The sequence below is a fragment of the Helicoverpa armigera genome, chromosome 30 (genome assembly GCF_030705265.1).
Source record: "Helicoverpa armigera isolate CAAS_96S chromosome 30, ASM3070526v1, whole genome shotgun sequence".
In the NCBI taxonomy this organism is placed as follows: domain Eukaryota; kingdom Metazoa; phylum Arthropoda; class Insecta; order Lepidoptera; family Noctuidae; genus Helicoverpa; species Helicoverpa armigera.
In genome coordinates, this window is record NC_087149.1 from 4918267 (window position 1) to 4942928 (window position 24662).

The window sequence follows — 24662 nt, forward strand, 5'->3', positions numbered from 1 at the left end:
TTTTATTTGCAAGCTTGAAGCAGCTCGCTTTCATCGACCTAGCCTTTTCCCAATTATGTTGGGGTCTTTTTTTTTTCTTACCGACGTCAAAAATCATCATATGACCCCTCCTGCTGTGGGTTAGCAGCGGTGAGGGAGTGTCAGACTCTTACTGACTAAAAACCGTCGTGTTCCGTCGTAGGCCTTTTATGTACCAGGGCCGCGGTATCTCTTTCGAACAACCCGTAGCCCATGTTGGGGTCTTCCAGTCTGTATGCAGCTGAGTACCAGTGTTTTACAAGGAGCTAAGGGTGAAATAAAACACATTATTTGACTCTTAAAAGTTAAAATTGTCTAATTGATGTTCAAAGCATTTGCGATTTTTTATTATAAATGTATTACACGAAATTTTCCGTCTATTTAACTTATTCTTATTACTATCAGAAAGGAGAAGAGTAGTTGACGATTTTAGGTAAATTAGTGTTAAGAGTACCAGCAATGTGTCGCACATTACTTATGCTCTTGTGAACCCCTCTTCTCCCCTCCCCTTGTGAGGAGTAAAAGAGTCCATATTTAACAAATATAAACCCAGATACCCCTTGTATAGTCTCAAGCCAAAGACTCGTTTTAGCAACCATTAAAACGCAATGGATTTTTTTTTCCAAAGCAATACATTGGTCACCAAATTAGGGGCGACACTTTAATATTTAGGCGCGGACCAAAGGACCATCTCCTGGTCCTGAAAATGGTCCTTTCAGATCCGCGCCTGCCTTAGCTATCTCATCACAAAATTCTTCCTCATTTCGTCAGCCATTAAAATGCAATGAAAAAAAGGTTGCATTCTTTTTTCCAAAGCATTAGTGGTGACAAAATAAGTGAAGATCTTCAGAGGCAGTGGGCTGATGATGGAGCCTGCCTGAACGCATGAGACCTGAAACAGAAGACCAGGATATTCATTAATGGCGTCCACGGTCAATTTCGGCCACGGCGGCTGTTCTCATTTAAGGAGATCAGCCAGCTGCGCAGGACATATTATAGTGCACGAGCATTTGCGCAGACACAAGTGCACTCCCTATTCCTTCGCTCATATAACCCGATGGGACGGCAATCCGGCACGATCGGAAAGAGACCAGGGTATTACATAAAAAAGCTGTCTCCACATAATATCAGGGGGTTCCTAAGTCATGTAGAAATAAATAAGCTGATGAGTATCCTGGCTAGCAGCCTCAAGGTTAAGCCCATCATATCATGACCATCTACCGGAAGACAAATCAAAACTGTAGGTCCCAGCTGTCAGAACAAGTTTGGCAGTCGTTACGAGTAGTTAGAAGTTAGAGAGACTATCAGTCGTTGCCAAGAAGCCGCTGGCTAGTCAGATAACTGGGTTGACAACGTCAGATAGGCAGTCGTTCCATGTGGTACACTGGTATTCAGCTGCATCAGTTTAGACTGGAAACCGACCCCAACATAGTTGGGAAAAGGCTAGTCAGTTCTTAGTGAGTTCTTTGTAAAAACATTATAGTTCCATTGTAATTAAAGAGCAATGTCATGAGTAGCTACGCGCTTTTGACTCCAAGTTTCCGAAATTGAATGTTAATGGCATACCTTGGTCACACAGTGCAGCTCGGTTCCCTGGTGGCATCAAGCACCAGCTCGGCAGGTGTGATGCGACAGCTAGCTGGTACATCATCAGTCTGCTGATGAAGCTTCCACCACCAGGGACCTGGAACAGTTAAGCACTTGCTTTTAGTAAACTTCTTTTAAGAAGAATGTAAAAAGAAAGACTTCTTTGAAAATGTTTGATAGACTTTTGCAGCCACGCCCTTTTCGAACCTGTTACATAACGTACCAATCGTGAGGATTTTCTGCAGTCAAAAGTTAGTCGGCTTTTGGAAAAACATAGAAGCTGGTTCAACACTTACCTGGATCATAAACTGTTGGATTCTAGATGCTCTAGAGCTCCGGAGGGCGGCGCCCCAACTGATGTTCGAAGGGACACGTCATGCACGGCAGACGTCGGGCGGCGCACTGGATACTCAGACAAAGGGAAGTCTGGTCTAGAAAGCTCTAACTGCACTGCGCAGGTCACGATCAATACCAGATGAACATTCTAGAATGCAGTTTGAAGTAGGTCAAAATGTTGCAATACTAAAAAATATTGCGTTTTAGATTTATTTTCCTGGTTTCTCATCCATTTTCTACCAATTTAGTATAATCATCATCATCAGCCTTTCCTTCAGCAGCCTCAGCATCAACCTGATCTCTTATGGAGAAGGATTGAGCGTTAATCACCAAGAAGTATGAATTCACAGCCTTTTTATCGTCGCACTGCTGGGCTGCGGCCTGTCACACGGAGAAGGATTAAGCGTTAATCACCACGCTTGCTCAATGCGGTTGGTGGTTGGTTGGTGATTTCAGACTATATATAGTCCAGATTTCCTCAAGATGTTTTCCTTCACCTTTTTATCAGCCATTGGTGTCAAAGATATACTTAGAAGTACTTAAAAACTTAGAAAAGTTGACTTGGTACTTGCCTGACCTGGAATGGAACCCACACGCTCATACATGATAGGTTGGTGCTTTACCCACTAGGCCACGGCAACTTCCGAAGACCCTTAGTAGCATACTTCAGCTTCATAAATAGTCAAGCTTTTTCCCAGCTATGCTGGCGTGGATCAATCCAAAATTTTACCAAGATGTTTCATGCTAGAAACTGGGTTGAAGAGTACACAGACGCCATCAGTACATGTTAAGCTCTGGTACTCAGCTACACCAAGTAAGACTGGAAGCCGCACCAATATAGTTAGCTAAAGCATAAGAAGATGATGACCGAATCCTTAACAATCACTAAAGGTATGCAGATTGAATGATCTCTCTCCGGTGGTGTCGGATTGTCCCATCGCTCTATAAGAGTGAAGGAATAGTGAGTGCACCGCAGTCCAAGCAAATGCTTGTGCACTATAATATGTCCTGCGCAGTTGGCTGATCTCCTTACATGAGAACAGCCGCCGATGTTGACGATCGGTCAGGAGGACATTATTATTAAAATGTTGCGGTCTAAAAGTGGCTTCGAAATAAAACGAAACATAGGCTAATACATACATTTAATACACATGACATGATACAGGATTAAGTAAACGTCTTTCTCTTATTTATTTTTATTATAAGAATAGAAAACTTATACTAATCTTATAAACTATTTTCTCCCAAACTCTGCTTCTGAAATCTTTAAGATTTGAGAGCATGGTTAGGGAGAAAGGATGCCAGAGCCTCGTCGGTGTGAGCAGGGCGCGCCGCGTGCAGGTGAGGTTGACTTTGGCGCTTCAGGTGTTGGTGGCGCCACTTGCGCCCCGTCGCAGCGCGCTCAAGTGGTGCCGTGTGCCACGTGACCCATCGGACCTGAAATACATAATGGAAAAGCATTTGTATAGATGGAAAAACATAGATCAGGATATTAAGTACGTTATTATATTTTATTATACCTGTATTATCAATCCTTAGATTAGCATCTACAGCTGGAAGCAGCTGATGTCTTCGACGCCTAGCTCCTTGATGATAAGGCCACGATGAAGACAGCCATTTTCGAAAAACCTGTAAATTAAGTCATCATATTTAATTATTTTATTCTTAATCCCAGCTTCAAGTCGACCTCACCCCAGCATATTTGCGAGAAGGCTAGGTGTATGATTATTTCCACCCTTAAAACTGAAGGTATAAACTCTAAAAGTCAGATTTTATGATTGTAAAACCACGTCCCTTTCTGTATGTAGGTTATCTTAATATCATACTTATGAGTCAGGTCAGAATAATATTGAGCTAGGCTACTTATTATCCAGGTGCACGGAGTAGCTTCCACGGGAAAAAATTGTGATGAATCCCTCAAATTCTGTTCATGCTTATATGACCACACCCATTTTCATCAGCCGAGCCTTTTCCCAACTATGTTGGGGTCGGCTTCCAGTTACAGCATGCAGCTGAGTACCAGTGTGTCACAGGAGCGACTGCCTATCTGATCTCCTCAACCCAGTTACCCGGGCTTATATGACCACACCCCTTTAGACTAATTGACGTTATCTAATAAGAAAAATGATAAAGAACTAAAATGTGGATTACCTTCATCTTTAAGAAGAAGTCGAAGACACACCAAGGCTGCAAGCTGCTGAAGAGATGAGAGACCAGCTTGAAGGAGTCACACGTGATGAACGGCAGACGTCGGGCGACGCACTGGATACTCAGACAAAGGGAAGTGTGGTCTAGAAAGCTCTAACTACACTGCGCAGGTCACGATCAATACCAGATGAGATGATATAGGATACCTATTTGGAGTGTGTTCACACTAGCAGATTTTGTTGCTCGATTGTATCTATGCGCGGCGTAAAAAAAAACGGTAGGTTATTTTTTTTATATTATCGGGACAGCTTTATCAGACACGGTCTAAAAAACTTTCCTCTTTATAATATTAGCGATGATTACAGTTTAAAAAGGCTAGGAAAGCTGCGCTGATAATCAAATCAAATCAAATCAAATCAAATCTCTTTATTTTCAGGCTGCATAGGCCCATAGATATATACCTTAAAGACTAACATACATAATATATTATACAATAATAAAGTCTTTTTCTTAATGTACAACACTATATAACAATAATAATACGTCAGATCAGGCGCAGGACTGACATTAACGTGCTCACCGATGCACGGGTGAATCAATCACCAACTTCCTGACTACGGGCTGCTTTGCGAAAGTTTTGTAAAACCCACAAAGCGATTTCGACCCGACCCGAGAATCGAACGGGAGACTAGACCAACGAGGCAGTCAACTATACCACCAAAAGTCTTCTTCCCAGCAAAAACACATAGGAAGTGGTAAAGAGCGGGTGTTTTGAAGGCTGTCTTTTGTTTTTGACGTTCGAAAAGTCCTGATTTATCAGCCTAATTTAAATAAACGTTTTTGAGTTTGAGTTTGAAACCACCGTGTAAAAAAATATTCTATAACTATAACTGCTATATCTGCTTAGTATAGCGTATATAGCTATGAAAGTCCAGGGTGCAGGGTGGCTCAATCGATCGCCTTGCATTGCCCTCGCCATTTTCAATGCGCGGCGCGGAAATCTAGACAGGCTGACATACAGGAATGAATTTTATCCAGTGCGCAAACTTTGTTAACTTATTTTATTTTGTCGTGGTTTAGTACAAAAAAGAAAAGTTATTGATATCGAGAGATATTTATTTTGTAACTGATTGTACGGTCACAGTCGTCATAGTAGGCACGGTGGCAACGCGAAACCGGTTTACTGATGTGACTGATCCATATTTTGCTGATTTTAGGGCGGACAAAAGAATGAAAACATTTTTTTTACTGATGATGCAGATATGTTCTGTTAATGATTCTGGACCAAAACTTTTTTTTTGAACTTCTTAAAATTAATTCCTGTAGATACTCTTATATCCGTTAGCGTCAGAATCCAGGAGACTCCCCATCGATCCCCTCGAAATACCTACATATAGATAGAGAGTTACTACCAGCTACCATAAGTTGCTACCAATTGCTAACCTTCTGGTTTTGAAGATATTCAGTATCTAAAGGTGACAGCTAAGCTGAAGTCAAGATGTCTGTCTTATCTTTTTATCCAAATATATTTAGCAATTAGGTAGCAACTCTGAGAAAAAAACTCAATATTTTTGCGCCGTTCCTTCACACTGGAAAAGTGACAGCCATGTTGACGTTAGAATGGCTGTCAACTTTAGATGCTGAATATCTTCCAAACCACGAGGGTAGCAATTGGTAGTAACTAATGGTAGCTGGTAGCAATTAGGTAGCAACTCTCTATATGTATTTCTAAGGGGATCGGTGAGAAGTGACAGCGATTATTCCTAATGAAATAAGCTATAATCCGGGTAAGTAGTTCCCACGGAAACCGGGTGACACCGCGGGAAAACAGCTATTCATATTAAAAAGTTATTCTATCATCATAACTTCCTATATGATAGTCTAGGATGGCTCAATCGATCGGATGCATTCTACCCACGCTGCGCGTTCCGCCATATTGGATGCGCGGCGCGGAAATCCAGACAGACTGACGTATAGATACTCTTATATCCTACAGTAATATAGGTATACGCTATATCGACTGCAAGCAAGCAATACCTCCTATCTGACTCCGGGTGGATTTTAAAGGGGAACAATAAAACTTAATAAAATCCTTATTCCGAGGTAGGTATAATGAGATACTGAAAATCAAAGTTTTCTTTTTTTATGCATAGTATTGCTTAATAAAGTTTTTTATTTTTATTTCGAATCTAAAGGTAGTTTATGGTAGATACGAGTTTTTTGAAACAAAAATGTCAGATAGAAGGTATTGCTTGCTTGCAGTCGATATTTGGCTGTTCTCATACAAGGAGATCAGCCAGCTGAGCAGGACATATTATAGCATTAGGGCAGACAAAGGTGCGCTCTCTATTCCTTCACTCTCATAGCGCGATGGGACGACAATCCAACACCACCGGAAAGAGATCAGGCGCAGGACCGACATTTACGTGCTCTCTGATGCACTACGGGCTGCTTTTGTGCAAGTTTCTAAAGCCACAAAACGTTTTGACCCGACCCAGGAATTGACCTCGTGAACAGCAGTTGCGCTTAAGACTATAAGATTAACGCGACAAATGATCTAACTCACGTGGAGGTGTCAAGGTGACGATAGAGATATCAGCAACCAAGCCAGACGATAGAGATATCAGGGCCAAGGCCTGCCAGGGCTGCGGGATTGTTCGAAAGAGTTACCGCGGCGCTGGTACATAAAAGGCCTACGATGGAACACGACGGTTTTTAGTCAGTAAAAGTCCGACACTCCCTCACCGCTGCTAACCCACAGCGGGGGTCATTTGATGATTTTTGACGTTGTTAAAAAAAACGTCTTGGTCACGATATTATTTATTTATTTAGTAGCGGTAGTCTGCGACTTCGCCTGCGTGGATGTAGGTTTTCGAGACAAAAAGTAGCCTATTCTAATTAATTCTGACCATTAGTTTTTCTAAAATAAAATATAGCCTATGTTACTCGCAAATAATGTAGCTTTCTAATGGTCAAAGAGTTTGTTATATCGTAGCAGTACTTTTTTTTATTTTTATTCCATTAATTCAGGCAACTAGGGCCCATAGAAAATACAATACACAAATAAAAATTAACATTACAATAATTATAAACTAATACATACAAAAATAAAAACAATTGACCATGGAGTTTTTTGCCCGTTCTTCTCCATAGGAAGCTACTTTTAGAATGGGCAACTAGAATCAAACTTATTTATAATTTTGACGTTCATAAGGGCTTGTAAAGGCCTACATGAAATAAATGATTTGACTTGACTTTGAATTAAAACCTAAGTTGTGTTTCCATTACAAACAAAAAACAGTGTTTTTCCTCTTCATATTATTCTTCTTCATATATTAGTGTACCTAGATATCGGGCAGGTGAGGGTGGCCACAGGATGCTGTTGGATAGCCCCCAACCCCTCACAATCCTTGATAGTTCAGTAGCCCTATTCTCCAAAGTTAATAATGTCAAAATTGAATCGCAATAGCAGTTTTAACCATATCGGGCATTCTGCTACTAATATAAGACCAATCGTATTCCAACGACATTCGATTGGTTTGCGACTGGTCTGTCATTTTGGTGATTTTGGTCTATACGGTAGTTTGCTCTACAATCATATTGCAATCGTCAATCATTTGCAGACAAAATGATTCATTATTGAATGACAGAAAAGGATAAAAATTATTTCAAAGAAAAAATTGCGGAATGCCCCATACGCTTCAATCGTAATTGAGTCGTGATTGGATCTCAGTCTGATGTGAATCGTATGTCGCTTGAGTAAAATTAGGAGAATCGGGCCTCTGGACCTCAATCGATTGCAGTTGCATCGCCCCCACGATGCGCGGCGCGGAAATCTAGACAGGCTGAATCTATATATACATACTTATGTACCTATATATTCAACAGTTACATATATGTATGATATAACCACCTCACACCCCCTTGATAAGGGGTCCTCAATCGATTGAAATTACATTGTACCCTTCCTGCGCTGGCGGCCATTTTGGATGCGCAGCGCGGAAATCCAGACAGCCATATACAATATACTAATTTACCTATATATTCAACAGTTACACACAGTTATGTATTTCTCTTATATTGTACTAGCTTCCGCCCGCAGCTTCGCCCGCGTTAAGTTCGGTTATATCACGTTTCCAAGAGAACTCTTCAAAAGTCCGGGATAAAAACTATCCTATGTTCTTTTTCAAGGTCAACTCTATCTCTGTACCAAATTTTATTAAAATCAGTTCAGTGGTTTAGACGTGAAAGCGTAACAGACAGACAGACAGAGTTACTTTCACATTTATAATATTAGTAGGGATTTATATTAGTACACCTAAGAGGCGAATCATGATGGGGTTACTTTATATTTAGTTATAACAACCTGCATATACCTAATTCTATGTACACTCATGTTTCTAGAAATAAAGTATCTTGTATCCGCTGGGTCCATTTGTTACTACTATTTGATATTTCCACCTTTAGTTCATTATGAAAATCAAAAAATTACATAAAAGTGTTCTTAAGTTATTCAGAACAATTTAGTGTCTTCGTTTAAAATAGTCGAAATAAAAATTCTCATTAAAACAAATAAAATAAGCCCAAACACGACATTCATGCTATACACTGCTCAGTAGTTCCGTCAACTCCCAATCATCATGAGCAGCATAAAAAAAACCAAACTGCTTTGTCATCATCAGCCTTCCTATCCTCCCACTGCTGGGCTGCGGCCTCCTCTCACACGGAGAAGGATTGAGTGTTAATCACCACGCTTGCACAATGCGGGTTGGTGATTTCAGACTTAATAGTCCAGGTTTCCTCAAGATGTTTTCCTTCAACTTTTTATCAGCCATTGGTGTCCAAAATATACGTAAAAAGTACATACAAACTTAGAAAAGTTGCATTGGTACTTGCTTGAACTGGAATCGAGCCAAACTCATACTTGAGAGGTTGGTTCTTTCTATCTACTAGGCCACCACGACTTTTTGAAGATGTATCTATTTCGAGTTATTTTTTATGGCAATAGGACCACCTTCAAATAAATACTTACCAATACTTACCATTGGGACGTCCACCAACAAGGTGGACAGACGACCTTATAAAGGTCGCCGGAAGACGCTGGATGCACAGGTATTTGTGGAGATCTAAGGGGGAGGCCAATGCTCAGCAGTGGACGACCTATGCCTGAGATGATGATGATGAATCCTTACAATTTTTTTAATTAATTCGGAAGGCAAGTTATATTTTGTGACTCCCAGATAAAACTGCACATCATTGGCAGCCAATACTGGTCGAAGTCAGATAGTCTCACAACCAGCCTTGCTAAGGGTGGCCGGATGAGAAGGTCAGATAGGTCAGTCGCTCCTTATGAAGCACTGGTACTCAGCTGCATTCGGTTATACTGGATGCCGACCCCATTGTGAGGGTAGGAAGCTGATTATTAAGGGAATTTTGAAATAAAACAAAACTTCTTGACTTAACCTAACTTATAATTAATCTTAGCCTATTTCAAATATACTTGTTTTGCGAATGTCTTATAATAAACATTACATATATGTGTGGGTGTGTCGTATTTCTCTATAAGAATATAATATTAAAAAATTTTAACAACTAAATACTACATAAATATGTCAAATGTCTTATAAAGAATTCAACATATTTTGTAGCCGTCAGAGCCTCGTCGGTGTGAGCAGGGCGCGCCGCGTGCAGGTGAGGTTGACTTTGGCGCTTCAGGTGTTGGTGGCGCCACTTGCGCCCCGTCGCAGCGCGCTCAAGTGGCGCCGCGTGCCACGTGCCGGAGCAACGCCACGTGGGGAGAGAATGCGAGCTGGTACATCAGTATCTTCCAATGATGGTAGCTCATCTTCAACCTGGAAATCCAAAAAGGAAAACATTTAAAATCATAATCAATAACCGACTGTACTTAAGGATAAAGTCGAAAAAACTTTAAGTCAGTTAAGTTATATTAAAACAGGGCATTTCGGACACCAGAGTGACCGCAGTCCTGGAACACAAAGGGTTCCATGAGACACGTGAGTGTAGGTTCAAACAGTATAAATCGGACACGCCCTTTTACCCCTCCCTTTGTATGTCCAATCTCCCAGAAATGTCATTTAAAATCTATGACAGACTAAAAAACGTGACATATTAAATGCCTTGCTCAGCAGTCCAGCAGTGGACTTTTACAATGAAAGATGATGACGAAACTCCTCCAAAATTCAAAGTCAAAAACAGCAAAACACTTTGAAAAATTACACTTTTACAACTTGAAAATTGTAAAATTAATTTACTTAGAAAACAGGTAATACTAACCTTAGAACTTTTAAGTCCTGGTGATGGACTCCAAGCCCTGGACCCCGGCACTCCTAGTAGGAGCCACGCGTGCTGCACGGCAGACGTCGGGCGACGCACTGGATACTCAGACAAAGGGAAGTCTGGTCTAGAAAGCTCTAACTGCACTGCGCAGGTCACGATCAATACTTTTAGGTACTAAGTTAATATGTAATTCAGTACCTATATAATATCCTGGTTTTATGTAAGGGGTCGGCTATTAATTACGCAAGGCGTTTTTGATTGGTTTGGACAATGTACATACATTTTATTTCGCAGACAAACCGTGTAAACGGTTTTGTCGAACATAGATTGAAGATATAGTTGATAAGAAAATGTTGTATGTAATAATAAATAAATAAATGAGGCCGGCTTAACCCTTAAATCTTACATCTTAAATTACATAAGTAACTACGGTAAGTTGTAAGAGTTGCAAGAAATTACTGTAAGCTACTTAGGAAGGGATTTCACATCTATAAATTTATCGTAAGCTACTCAGATGTGCAAAACTTTTCGCCCCCTTCGTATATGCTTATTGTAATTTTTATTAGATCTTTTTCTACCATTCTTCTTCCCAAAACCATTCTTCTAGCAAAAGCATATAGAAATTGTGAAGGGCGTTTTGTGCTGTCTTTTGTAAACTTAATCTTCAAAAGTGCTGGCTTTGAAAAACCACTTTTCTTCTTCATCATTAAAATTGATATTTGTATTTTTCCAAGCAGTATGTACCTGTCATTTATTTAGGGACAATTTTGACAGTGGACATATGACCACGCCCTGATTGCTCACGTAATTTATAGACGTTCCCTGATCACAACTTGCAGTATTGAAATTAAAGCTCTGTGTGTGTGAGCAGGTACATAAATGGAGGTTTGAGTAAGTACTAACGGCCCTTTCCAATATTTTATCTATCTATTGTTTTGACATTAGCCCCATACAAGTACGCAACGATAGATAGATAAATTTTAGAGAACGGAGATAAGTAAATAAAATCTTTTTTACAAGGAAATAAATCCAATAATATTTTTTCTACAAAGTTTGACGATGATGATATATTTTATCTTTTTAACCGACTTCCCGGGAAAGGGGGTTATCAATTCGGATGTTTTGTATTTTTTTTATTAATACTTAGTATTCCATATCTCAGTTGTTTACCGTCCGATTTCTTTAAAATTTAGCAAATTAGTATTTATTTAAAAGTTGTAACCTAAGATAGTTGTACTTATAATTTCATTATTACGCCGGATTGTCGTGTTTTATATAATAATGATATATTATTTATTAATATTGTCGTGTCTGTGCTGTGTTTGTGTGAACAGCCATTTAGATTTGGACGAAGGTATGTTCTTTTGGGTACATTTAAATAAATATATATTTATTTCATATAACTAGCCATTTTTTCGCGGTTTTTACCGTGTCGGAACTTCTCTTCTCTTCTCTCTTATCATATGTCCAGTGACCACGTCTGTCTATTCAGAAAATACTAGCTTTCGCCCGCGACTTCGTCCGCATGGAATAGTTACTTTGGGCTAACGCTGACTTTAACTATAAAAAAGGTTATAGTAAGCTAACCTTAAAAGATAGACATATGCTGTCGCGGACGTTTAAAGAACTTTTTAAGGGAAACAATTCTGTTATACATGATTTTTGCGAAACTTTAACCGTTTACACACCGCACGCGGTGTAAGCTCTCTCGATAGAAAAATATCCCCCGATTTTGAAACATTCTTAGCGTAATAATATATAGCCTATAGCCTTCCTCGATAAACGGGCTATCTAACACTGAAACAGTTTTTCAAATCGGACCAGTAGTTCCTGAGATTAGCGCGTTCAAACAAACAAACTTTTCAGCTTTATAATATTAGTATAGATTGGTAGCGGAATGCCGGATAAGGTTAAAACTGCTAATGTTATTCAATTTTGACATTATCAACTAAGCAGAATCGGGCTCCAGGGTGGCTGAATCGATCGCGATTGCATAGCCCTCGCTGCGCCGGCCGCCATTTTGAATGCGCGGCGCGGAAATCTAGACAGACTGACATATAGATAGATACTCTTATATCCTATCTGTCTAGGCGGCTGGTTGACGCTTCTCGTGACCAAAAGGCTGGCTATTACCTCGGACAAAGGATCAGCATGGCCATCCAACGAGGTAATGCTGCCAGCCTCTTGGGTACGCTCCCAGATGACAGCGATGGGGATGAATTTTTTGATGCTTTTTAGTTTTTTTTTACTAGGATATTTTTGTTTCAGGCTCTGAATGCATTTCAAACGTCACGAGTAAGGGCCAAAATGGCCGATGTGTTAATATACATAGATGTCTGGGCTATCTAATAGACAGAAGGCAAAATAAACAATCACCGGTAAGTTTCATACTGTGCTTTTATCCTAACTAGTCCTAACTAGTATTATAAATGTGAAAGTAACTCTGTCTGTCTTTCTGTCTGTCTTTTCTTCACGCCTAAACTACTGAACCGATTTGTGTAAAATTTGGTACAGACATAGTTTTTAACTTGAGAAAGGACATAGCATATTTGCATGGCACGTTAAACTGTAGGTCCTTGGCTGTTATTGAATATCTTTGGCAGTCGTAACGGGTAGTCAGAAGCCAGTAAGTCTGACAACCAGTCTTACCTTGGAGTATTGAGTTGCCCGGGTAGCTGGGTAGTGTAAGTCAGATAGGCAGAAACAGCCACCCACGATCTGGCGTGTACTTGTATCTTTAGACGCTTTACCCAACTGCGAAAAGGAGGGTTAGATTAGATTACATTATGCTTCATTGTACACCAAGAAAATTAACAACACAGGACATCACAATACACAAGAACAGTACAAATGGCGGTCTTATCGCTAATCAGCGATTTCTTCCAGACATCCTTTGGATGGAGTTTATCTGGAGTACAGTTACAGCCTTTTTATCGTCCCACTGCTAGGCACAGGCCTCTTCTCACACGGAGAAGGATTGAGCATTAATCACCACGCTTGCTCAATGCGGGTTGGTGATTTCAGACTATATAGTCCAGGTTTCCTCAAGATGTTTTCCTTCACCTTTTTATCAGCCATTGGTGTCTAAGATATACTTAGAAAGTACCTACAAACTTAGAAAAGTTGCATTTTTACTTGCCTGACCTGGATTCGAACCGCGCCCTCATACTCGAGAGGTTGGTTCTTTGCCCACTAGGCCACCACGATCATATCTTATCTGGAGAATACCTTGAAAATGGGTAGTTTAGGGTGTACGTACATATAATTGATAAAGGACATTGTTAAAACTGGCCTATGAACCAACACGCATGAAACATTTACTATAATTACTAGCTCTTTTAATAATATACATTACATATAATAAAATAGAACGGACACTTGTTAATTTCGAAAACATTTTAAAAAGTATTCACTTCCGTCCTTAGCTTCCATCTTGATAGTTCTATTAATTTTTGGTTCCATTTGAGGTTTATTATAGGCAAAGGTATTATAACTCATACAGCCAAGTCTGTGTAACAGCACTCTTAGAGTTTGAAACAGACAAGCGTCAGTATTCTCAACACTTTATATAATGATTTTTACTTACACAGTCCGATTAGATGTCCTGGAACCGTAATTAGCCATAATATATCAAAAATCTCGATTGAAAGAGCTGTTTGAAACGAGCATTAATTTCGACACTGACAGTTGATGAATAATTGACAGATGACAGCATTGACATTTTGACAGTTATTGCTACATACCGTATGTTTTTGTTGACGATTTATTGATGATTATAACCTCAAAACCCGAAATTGTTTTCATTTTTTCAGAATTCTCATAAGTGTCCGTTGTTTTAATTTAGGTTCAATCGAATATATACATTATCTACAACCCAAAGAGTAAATACAGATCCCTGTTGGGTCTTAGGCCAACTATGTATGGACGACGAACAATGTCCTTTGGTTCTGCTTACAGATATGTTCATATCAAGGCGAGACGCCGATAATATGCTGTACCGATTGCAACCTGGTTGAGGATATGAGGTAAACCTATAAAGATCAAATACTAATAATGGCGTCCACGGCTAATTTCGGCCACGGCGGCTGTTCTCATTTTAAGGAGATCAGCCAACTGCCCAGGACATATTATAGTGCACGAGCATTTGCGCAGACACAGGTGCACTCACTATTCCTTCACTCTCATAACCCGATGGGACGACAATCCGACACCACCGGAGAGAAATCAGGCGCAGGACCGACATTTACGTGCTCTCCGATGCACGTTTGAATCAACCACCAACTTCCAGACTACGGGCTGCTTTGTGAAAGTTTAAGAAAACCCACAAAGCGATCTCGGCAAGACCCGGGAATTGAAACCGAGACCTCGAACTATACTATGAAATCGGCCGTGGACGCCATTATTCCGTCACTTTTAAGTACAAATTTTACATAGACGTGACGTCACGAACCCCCACTCTCAATCTTTAGCTGGGTACTCACTTAGAAGTGTAGTACGTAACGTATCAGATACGGTATCAACCTGCAAGTGGGTACGGCTCGTCCACGGTCCTCACGAGCACACCGCGAGCCGCCTTTGTGTTCGCATTGAATCCGCCACTCGGCGGGTCACTGCGAGCTTACAGCGCTCCACGCGCGAGCGGCTCGCTGCGGGCTCGTGCCTACGTACTCACTTGTTACCGTATCTGATACGTTACGTGCTACACTGCTAAGTGAGTACCCAGCTTTAGTTGCGATATACCTTGGTAAACATTTAATTTTTGTTAAAATAAAAAATACATGTACAATATTTTGCGCTAATCTAAAATCTGGACTAATTCGAATAATTATTTTTTAACCCTGTCGTCATGCCTATTAGTGCGAACATTTTTAAAAGGTCCGCGAAAATCTGCGATACGAAAATCATTAATGTCATATTTTCCCAGGAAAATGATAATAAATGAGCAATTGGGTTTTCTCTACATTACTGGAAAGAAAGCTGAAGACGGTAAGTCATTTTATGAAACACTTTAATATTGAAAGTCTAAATTACCCAGTTACCAGTTCAATGACAGCCGGGACCTACAGTTTAACGTGCCATCCGAAACACAGTCATTGGTGTCCAAGTATAGTGTGAAAGAATATTTAAACGATAAAACTGTGATATAATAATTGTATAAGCAGCGAGTATAGTTATGCACCTTGTTAGAGTAGATTTAAGTTAAACACTTTGTGTTAACAATAAAAATTTGTACGCCTGATCATGGCAGAGTATGGTTAGAACTTATAACTACACCTAACAACTGATCTGTACCCATATTCCGACAAATAAATGTTTCTTTCTTTCTTTCTTTCAAGATATACTTAGAAAGTACGTACAAACTTAGAAAAGTTGCATTGCTACTTGCCTGACCTAGAATCGAACCCCATACTTGGGAGGTTGGCTCTTTACCCACTAGGCCACCACGACTTTTTCCTGTACCTGGATAAAATAAGTTTACCAAAGTTTGTCGGGAATAGTGTAGCTTACCTGCCGTGAAAGACTTTTTCAAATCGCTTCAGTTTCAGAGTTCCAAATGAGCATAAAAGTGTTTCCTCTTTTATAAATATACTAGCTTCTGCCAGCGGATTCACACGCATCCCGTGGAAACTTCTGCACGAACCCGGATAAAAAGCCTATAGCCTTCCTCGATAAATGGGCTATCTAACACTGAAAGATTTTTTCAAATCGGACCAGTAGTTCTTGAGATTAGCGCGTTCAAACAAACAAACTCTTCAGCTTTATAATATTAGTATAGATGAAGATGATTTCTCTTACCTTCCAGCTTGCACAAAGTTTAAAAACGAAGTGGATTATGACTGCAAACACAGAAAAGGAGGGTGGTGGTATAATCAGCTTAACAGATACTATCGATATCGCAGTGCATGTTGGAATGTGGTCTTAGATGTCTTCGTGGAAAGACCCGCCATCCTTGGTAAAGAGGCTGAAAGATACCAGTACACACATATGGTAAGATAAGTCTCATATTTTCTTACACGCATTGATTTACAAAAAACCCAAGATGCACACTCAACGTCTCAAAAACGTCCTCACCAAATGAGCGCAACATTCAAAATTGTGCGCTCATTTTCTTTGTCCTAGCCAACCACTTCGGTCGTAAAATTTCATTTTTTAACGTATCCAAGCAGTTAATAATGAAATGTATGGTACCTAACTCACTTGGCGACGGTTTGGCAACGTCGCCAAATTGGAAGCGTGGCCACGACCTGCAGAGGCAGAGCTCTTAGCCTTCCTCGTTATATGGTGTATCTAAGACTGAAAAAAAATCAAATCGGTCTAGTAACCTACTCTTTAGTTCTATCATCATCATCATCATGTCCCGAGTCTTTTCCCATAACCGGATGCAGCTGAATACCAGCGTGCCACATGTGGCGACTGCCTGTCAGACCTCCTCAACCCAGTTACCCGGGCAACCCAATACCCCTTGGTTAGACTGGTGTCAGACTTACTGGCTTCTGACTACCCGTAACGACTGCCAAGGATGTTTAATGACAGCCGGGACCTACAGTTAAACGTGCCCTCCGAAACACTGTCATTGGTGTCCAAGAAACACTTAGAAAGCACATACTTTGAAAAGTTGCATTGGTACTTGCTGACCTGGAATCGAGCTCTTCAGTTTTATGATAATATAAAAATCTCCCAGGCTCTGCTCGGGTATGGCACAGACATGGACTCAGCTCTCTGGCTCTGTGGAGGCTCTGTGATCAGTGAGCGCTACATCCTCACGGCTGCCCACTGCATGTCACAGCCCAGCGTGTAAGTAAAATAGAAAAATTGCCTATCAATAGCTTTTCCTTTTTTGGGTCTCCAGTCCAGCAGTCAAAAATCATTTCAAACTTGGCTGCAAAACAGCACTATTCAAACGTCAAAAAAAAATTACAAGAGCCAACCCCCAAAACCCCACTTGCCTGACCTTGAATCGAACCCACGCCCTCATACATGAGAGGTTGGTGCTTTACCCACTAGGCCACCACGACGTTTATAATATTAATGATGATTAAAGATTCTCGTCTTTACTCCACGATGACCATCAGATGTGGAGTTTCATATAATCATCATCCTCCGAGCCTTTTTTCCCAATCATGTTGGGGTCGGCTTCCAGTCTAACCGGATTCAGCTGAGTACCAGTGCTTTACAAGAAGCGACTGCCTATCTGACCTCCTCAACCCAGTAACCCGGGCAACCCGATACCCCTTGGTTAGACTGGTGTCAGACTTTCTGGCTTCTGACTACCCGTAACGACTGCCAAGGATGTTCACTGACAGCCGGGACCTACAGTTTAACGTGCCATCCGAAACACAGTCAATGGTGTCTAAGATATACTTAGAAAGTACATACAAACTTAGAAAAGTTGCATTGGTACTTGCTTGACCGGGAATCGAACCCACCCACTCATACATGAGAGGTTGGTGCTTTACCCACAAGGCCACCACGACGTTTATAATATTAATGATGATTAAAGATTCTGGTCTTTACTCCACGATGACCATCAGATGTGGAGTTTCATATAATCATTCAACTGTTATTTTACTCCCAGAGGGCCCGTGAAGTACATAGCGCTCGGCATCCTCCGACGCTCCGACCCTCTGGACATGTGGCAGAGGTACAACGTGAGGAGGGTGGTACCTCACCCGGAGTACCAGTCGCCTTCCAAGTACCACGACATCGCGCTGCTCGAGACTGATACTGAGTAAGTTTGGACTTGCCCCTTCTGGCGGTTCCACTCGCATTCCAAGGAAACAACTACTTGGTTGTGGAATTCAGACTGGTAGTTGTTCCACGTAAAACACTGGATGCATCTTCTTAAATTGGAGACTCACACAGCATGGTTACGAATAGTCCGGGCAGAGGAGAAAACTGCGTTTCCCGATAGTTGGATCATGAAAGTCTGGTAGTCCGTAAAAAAATGTCCATGGACAGTGAGACAGATAGATGAAATGGGCGTACTAACATTCATCTCCATACTGTTTGATGAACCCGATCAATTACCGGCCGCCCAATTTGTCTTGGCAGTGTGTAAGCTCTCAAAACGGCTTTATAGTTTTTATCCGATTGTAGGATTTCATTCAACAATGCTGTGCATCCAGCGTGTCTACACACGAAGGGAGAGGCTGATGAGGTTCTGACGTTCACTGGGTGGGGTGCCCTGGGTCACAGACAACCGCTAGCTGATACATTACAAACTGTAATTATTCTTGCTTTCTCCTCTCTGTCATTATCATCACCAACCTTTTTTACCATACACTGGGGCGGAGGCAAAACAATATCGTCTAGCCCCAATGGCCAAAATCACCGTGATGCAGCCTTCTGAACAACGGACTGTCGGCCGACTGGTGGCGGTATAAGCACCACACAGCACCAAGTCAGATATTAACCGTCTTACCACAAAAACTTTTAAACGTCAGTTTAAGACTTGTCTAAAAAATTACAGATTATGACGTTGACATAAATATGGTTCATTTTGCAGCCACAATTTTTTTAGACAAGTGTAAAACAGACGTTCAAGTTTTTGTAGTAAGGCCATATATGCCTTGCTCGGAGATGGTAGAGGCATCTCCGAAGCTAAAACTATCCCAAACTGCGATTACCATCACGCATGCTCAGCGCGGTGAGTACAGGCAAATCTCCCCAACTTGGGGGACAGACAGGCTAGCGGAACCATGAGTGGTTAAGATCATACGAGGCAGCGTCTGATGAATGCAAGACGACTACAAAACAGTCTAAATGGACTTAGACTTTATAAATACAATAATATTTTTCAGTTGAACATCTCAAGGTTCAGCGAAGAAGAATGTAAGCAGCACTACCCCCCACACAGACATCTTCTGCAAGGATACAATCACACCACACAGATGTGCTACGGAGACAGAGTGACCGTGGCTGATTCCTGCGAGGTACCTTCAGATCATCATCATCTGCCGAGCCTTTTCCCAACTATCTTTGGGTCGGCTTCCAGTCTAACCAGATGCTGCTGAATACCAGTATGCCACATGTAGCGACTGCTTGTCTGATCTCCTTAACTCAGTTACCCCACCAACCCCTTGATAAATTGGCTTTTGACTACCCGTAACGACTGCCAAAGATGTTCAATGACAGCAGTTGCAGACTATGACCTTTAGATATATTTCATCATCAGCCTTTTTATTACCCCACTGCTGGGCTGCGGCATCTACTCATACAGAGAAGGAAGGAGCGTTATTCGCCACGCTTGCTCAATGCGGATTGGCGATTTCAGACTTGAAAGTCTAGCTTTCCTCAAGATGATCTTCCTTTACCTTTACTCAGTCATTGGTGTTCAGGATATACTTAGAAACTGCCTCGTTGGCAGTCGCAAGCGCGGCTGCTGATCATGAGGTATCGGGTTCGATTCCCAAGTCGGGCCAAAATCGCTTTGTGGGTTTAGAATCTTTCACAAAGCTGCCCGAAGCCTGAAAATTGATGACTGATACACCCGTGCATCGGAGAGCACGTTAATGTCAGTCCTGCGCCTGATCTCTCTCCGGTCATGTCAGTTTACCGTCCCATGGGGCCATGAGAGTATTAAAGGAATAGTGAGTGCACCTGTGTTTGCGCAAATGCTTGTGCACTATATTATGTCCTGCTGCACTTGGCTAATCTCCTTACATGAGAACAGCCGCCGTAGCCGATAATCGGCTAGGAGGACATCATCATACTTAGTTTTCTCATCACCAGGGTGACAGCGGTGGTCCACTTCAGTCAAAAACTCTAGACGAGCATCACTGCGTGACGACCGTGGTCGGAGTGACGTCAGCCGGGAAGCAGTGCGGCATCACTGCTGGCTCCGGACTGTACACCAGGGTCATACACTACGTGCCCTGGATCGAGAGCGTCGTCTGGCCTTGAAGAGCAACGCCTGGGAAGACTGAAGCCTTATCATTAGAGCAAACTATGTAGTTAATTATCAAATAAAATTAGCACCTTAATAATTAGATATTTATATACCCCGTCTTCACCTTCATACTTAACCTCCCACTTTCAGTATGTGTGTTCACAGCACAATAAAAATCTTCGCTCCTCTAATAATCGTCTTCTTCATTGCCCTGCTCACCGTTCAGATATTATTCACTCTTCCTTCTTTGTGAAATCTGTTCTTCTCTGGAATGAGTTACCTCTAAAGATCAGGATGGTTAACAGTCGTTATACGTTCAAAAAGAAATTACGCGACCACATCCATAGGAAATTGGCAGAATCGCAACTGTAGACAGTTTTTTTGTTGTTTTTTCACTTTTTTTTTGTTTCTTGGCCTCTCCTGGCAAATGTAATATGTATGTATTGTAGTATGTATGTATACTGTTTATAATGTATTATTATCCATATATTGTAAATGTATAAATATCTATATATATACATATTTGTTCTTTGTTCACAAAATTTTATCAAAAACTTTGCACCTACCACAGCTATTTCTCCACCACCCAAAGGTAGACTGGCAGAAAACGCCTAAGGCGTTAAGTCCTTGTACGAAATGTACAGAAGCATTAAATAAATAAATATTTTTTATATTTTTTTAAACTGTTTTTTTTTTTCAATGTTCCTTACTGGCTGTTTTCTTTCGTTTTCACCCGCGTCTTGTAGGAACTACTGCCCGTACCGGAATCAAATATAGGCTTTGTTACTCGGGAAGAGTGTAGCTATCCAAAACTGAAATATTTCTTCAAATCGTTTCAGTAGCTTCGGAGCTTTTAGGGTACAAACAAACAAACAAATGTTTGATCTTTATTACATTACTAGCTGTTCCAACAAGAATCGTTTAAACTTTCCCTAGATCTCTACAAACATTTTAAAACCAAAATAAACCACATTGGTTTAGCCATTCCCGAATTTTAGAGGGACTAACGAACAGCAATGCATTTTTATATATAAAATACTAGCGACCCACTCCGGCTTCGCACGGGATAACAGTATTCCCCCACTATTTAATGTATGTTATTATACATATAAACCTTCCTCTTTAATCGGTCTATGTATTTTAAAAAACCGCATGAAAATCGGTTGCGTAGTTTTGAAGATTTAAGCGTACAAAAGGACAACGGGACAGCAAAAGCGACTTTGTTTTATACTATGTAGTGATTAGTCATCATCACCCTTCGAGCCTTTTTCCCAATCATGTTGGGGTCGGCTTCCAGTCTAACCGGATTCAGCTGAGTACCAGTGCTTTACAAGAAGCGACTGCCTATATGACCTCCTCAACCCAGTTACCCGAGCAACCCGATACCCTTTGGTTAGATTGGTAATTAGTATCTAGACACACGGCAGTGTGTCCGCCAAGTTCGAGCAAAAAAAGCGACACACTGGCCGTGGGTTATATTACACGAACCATTTCGGGCCAAATTCGACCCCCCTATAACTCAAAATCTATTTTATTTACGCATATCAAATTTCTGGTATCTGTTGAGACCCCCTCACTTATCTAAAATAAAAAATTTCATTAATATACCTATTGTAGGTCTTGAGATATTGACATCAGAAAATCGCTATTTTTACTATACACTCACTGACTGACTCACTCACTCATCAAAAACCTAGACCACTTCCAATGGTCGTATTGACTTGAAATTTGGCATAGAGGTAGGTTTTTATGTCAAGGTAAAGGGAAAAATCTGAAAATGGCCAAGTGTGAGTCGGTTTCAAAATAATGAAGGTGTAAAATACCCCTAAGGAACTAAAACGAACTAAATTTATCTATATTGATATAATATATCTTCAAATGGTCGTACCGATCTGAAATTCGTTACAAAGGTTTGTTTTTAGTCAAAGTAAAAATCTGAAAACGGCCAAGTGTGAGTCACTTTCGAAAATAACGAATATGTAACTTCGATCCACGAACATAATATATGATAACATGTCATGTCAGTCAGTTGGTAAATCTAGTCCATTTAGTTAACCTAGTTCATTTCTTTGTAAGAAGTATAGTGCATATTCAAAAATCTGAAAGATAGTATATATGAGACATTTCCATAACTAACTTAATCATAAGAAAAAAATAAAATAAACAACCTTACAAAAATAAATGAAATCCCACCCAAAACAAAAATGTGAAAGGCTGCCAAGTTCGATAATATGGAAATCCTTCACCTATAAAAGAAGTGAGATCTGAATAAGTACCAAGTTCCATACACATACCGCAGTTTAAAAAAGTTACTTTTTAATAATGTTACTTGGCAAGTTTTAATAGAAAATTAAATACCTGATTCATAGCGTTTACTAGGTTTACAACAAGGTGTGTGAAAACTTGCCAAGTAACATCATTAAAAAGTAACTATTTTTAAACTGCGGTATGTGTATGGAACTTGGTACTTATTCAGATCTCACTTCTTTTATAGGTGAAGGATTTCCATATTATCGAACTTGGCAGCCTTTCACATTTTTGTTTTGGGTGGGATAGATTATAATACTCTTATCTCGTGAGACATATGTCGTCAATGTATGTTTGTAAATACAGCCCAGTAGGTAAGAACTCGTACATAAATGAAAGCGAATAGTTTTTTTTAATATCTTATGTAAATATCTATGTAAATAAATAAATATATTTAAAGGACAATGCTCATGAAGTATGAGAAAAAAACCCAGGCCCGGCGCAAAAGAAATGTAGCTCAAAATATAGGTAAAAATAAGTAATTTAATATTACATAGGGGGCATTATCGAAATCAGTGGCTAAATGTGTGAAATTGCTATTAGAATTTTAACATCTGCGGTACATTGCTACTCAAGATTTTAGAGGTACAATGTATTAGTAAAAGGAACAGCAAACAGACAGTTGTGGTTTAAGAGTGTACCTAATGACATGTTTATAGCAACTTCTCCACTATTCTACCTACTTTTACAATATAATAGGATGATAGAACTAAAACAGGATATTAATGTACTTTTCATTTTAATAATAACGCTTAAAAGTCATCGATTCTTTATTTCTAACACGACGAGATCCAAAAATGTTGCGTCTATGTCTAGCCACCCCTAAGTAATGTAAAACGCTCATGACGCGATGACGTAGGCACTGCAGCCTGTACTTCGGTATTGATTTATCTTTTTGGAGAAGCTTATTACTTGCCATATTACTTGTTTGTTGTTTCAGATAGCACTTTAATTAAAACTATAAGCCCCAGCTGCTCATGTTACCCCTTTAAAAAATCAAATAGCAATTTCATACATTTAGCCATTGATTTCGATGATGCCTCCTATGCAGTATTTCATTACTTATTATTACCTATAATTTGAGTTACTTTTCGTTTGCGCCGGGCTTGGGTTTTTTTTGAGCATTGTCCTTTACATTGTTTACTAGCTTCCGCTCGCGGCTTCACCCGCGTTGTGTGTTGATAAAAAGTAGCCTATGTGTTAATCCAGAGTATCACCTCTCCACATACCAAATTTTAACCGAATCAGTCTAGCCGTTTTTGCGTGAAAGAATAACAAACATACATCCATACATTCTCACAAACTTTCACATTTATAATATTAGCAGGATATTAGTACCTAGGATTCTTAGTGTACGAACCTATGCTAGCCGTGGACTCGGGCCGACGCGTGCACATTTTTATAGGATCTCGCACCAGGTGAATCAGACTTACTTTACTACCTAAAACTCCTTTTGAAAACCTGTATTTCTCCGAGTATTTATAGTTAGTATTATTTTCTATGTTGTGGTGGTCAGACGTGTAGAAATAATGATATCTTTTGTAGTATTAATGTCACTTTTGTGCAGTGTTTGTGTGAACAGCCAACTTTTGGATTTGGATGAAGGTGGGTAAATGAACCGGCCCTGGTACATAAAAGGCCTATGACGGAACACGACGGTTTTTAGTCAGTAAGAGTCTGACACTCCCTCACCGCTGCTAACCCACAGCGGGAGGGTTCATTTGATGACTTTCGACGTCGTTAAAAAAAAGATGGGTAAATGAAACAGGACTCGTGGCTTTGCCTATCAATCATATATGTATATCAAAACTGGACTGCAAAACAGCACTTTTTGAATAAATAATAGCCATTTTAGCGAAAGATTTGTCAAATCGGTTAAATAGTTTCGGAACCTTTAAGGTACAAACAAACAAATGTTTGTCCTTTATTATATAAGTATAAATAGGTAATATAATAATTAATACGTACTGTAGTCTGCACATCAGTGGTAACTGTCATGCATTTTAACTCAACAGTAATAAGTACGATTTTCCTATAAAACTGTTACCACTGACCTGAAGTTGACTGTACTAAAATGTGT

The 24662-nt window shown here is 40.2% G+C and overlaps 1 protein-coding gene and 3 long non-coding RNA genes across 6 annotated transcripts; 1 reads left to right on the top strand and 3 right to left on the bottom strand.

The window, feature by feature from the left end:
• Positions 1 to 855: 855 nt before the first annotated feature.
• LOC110382670 (uncharacterized) lies at positions 856 to 2053 on the bottom strand. Its single transcript, XR_002429981.3, has 3 exons — positions 1902 to 2053; positions 1585 to 1702; positions 856 to 910 (listed from the first exon to the last, which is right to left on the bottom strand). It is a non-coding gene; the product is annotated as an uncharacterized LOC110382670 (long non-coding RNA).
• A 1013-nt stretch (positions 2054 to 3066) lies between these two features.
• Positions 3067 to 4207, bottom strand: LOC110382669 (uncharacterized). The gene is made up of 3 exons (XR_002429980.3): positions 4093 to 4207; positions 3462 to 3570; positions 3067 to 3378 (listed from the first exon to the last, which is right to left on the bottom strand). It is a non-coding gene; the product is annotated as an uncharacterized LOC110382669 (long non-coding RNA).
• Positions 4208 to 9546: 5339 nt separating this feature from the next.
• On the bottom strand, positions 9547 to 10766 carry LOC110382668 (uncharacterized). Its single transcript, XR_002429979.3, has 2 exons — positions 10384 to 10766; positions 9547 to 9941 (listed from the first exon to the last, which is right to left on the bottom strand). It is a non-coding gene; the product is annotated as an uncharacterized LOC110382668 (long non-coding RNA).
• A 576-nt stretch (positions 10767 to 11342) lies between these two features.
• LOC126056219 (CLIP domain-containing serine protease C9) lies at positions 11343 to 20341 on the top strand. Of its 3 annotated transcripts, XM_064042882.1 has the most exons (10): positions 11351 to 11740; positions 12655 to 12764; positions 14344 to 14411; positions 15311 to 15372; positions 16190 to 16374; positions 17069 to 17181; positions 17963 to 18115; positions 18484 to 18610; positions 19188 to 19319; positions 20119 to 20341. In XM_064042882.1, the coding sequence occupies exons 1-10, from the start codon at positions 11668 to 11670 to the stop codon at positions 20287 to 20289; spliced, it is 1194 nt and encodes a 397-aa protein (XP_063898952.1). In that variant the 5' UTR covers positions 11351 to 11667; the 3' UTR covers positions 20290 to 20341. The 3 variants fall into 3 exon arrangements, with proteins under 3 accessions (XP_063898953.1, XP_063898954.1, XP_063898952.1); XM_064042883.1 differs by lacking the exon at positions 19188 to 19319 and having other exon boundaries at positions 11343 to 11740; XM_064042884.1 differs by lacking the exon at positions 17963 to 18115 and having other exon boundaries at positions 11348 to 11740.
• Positions 20342 to 24662: the final 4321 nt, after the last annotated feature.

Coding starts and splice junctions, on each gene's coding strand:
- LOC126056219 (XM_064042882.1), top strand. CDS start 11,668: ATGATATATTATTTATTAATATTGTCGTGTCTGTGCTGTGTTTGTGTG. Junction 18,116..18,483: donor CTGCTCGAGACTGATACTGA/GTAAGTTTGGAC, acceptor ATCCGATTGTAG/GATTTCATTCAACAATGCTG. Junction 18,611..19,187: donor TAGCTGATACATTACAAACT/GTAATTATTCTT, acceptor AATATTTTTCAG/TTGAACATCTCAAGGTTCAG.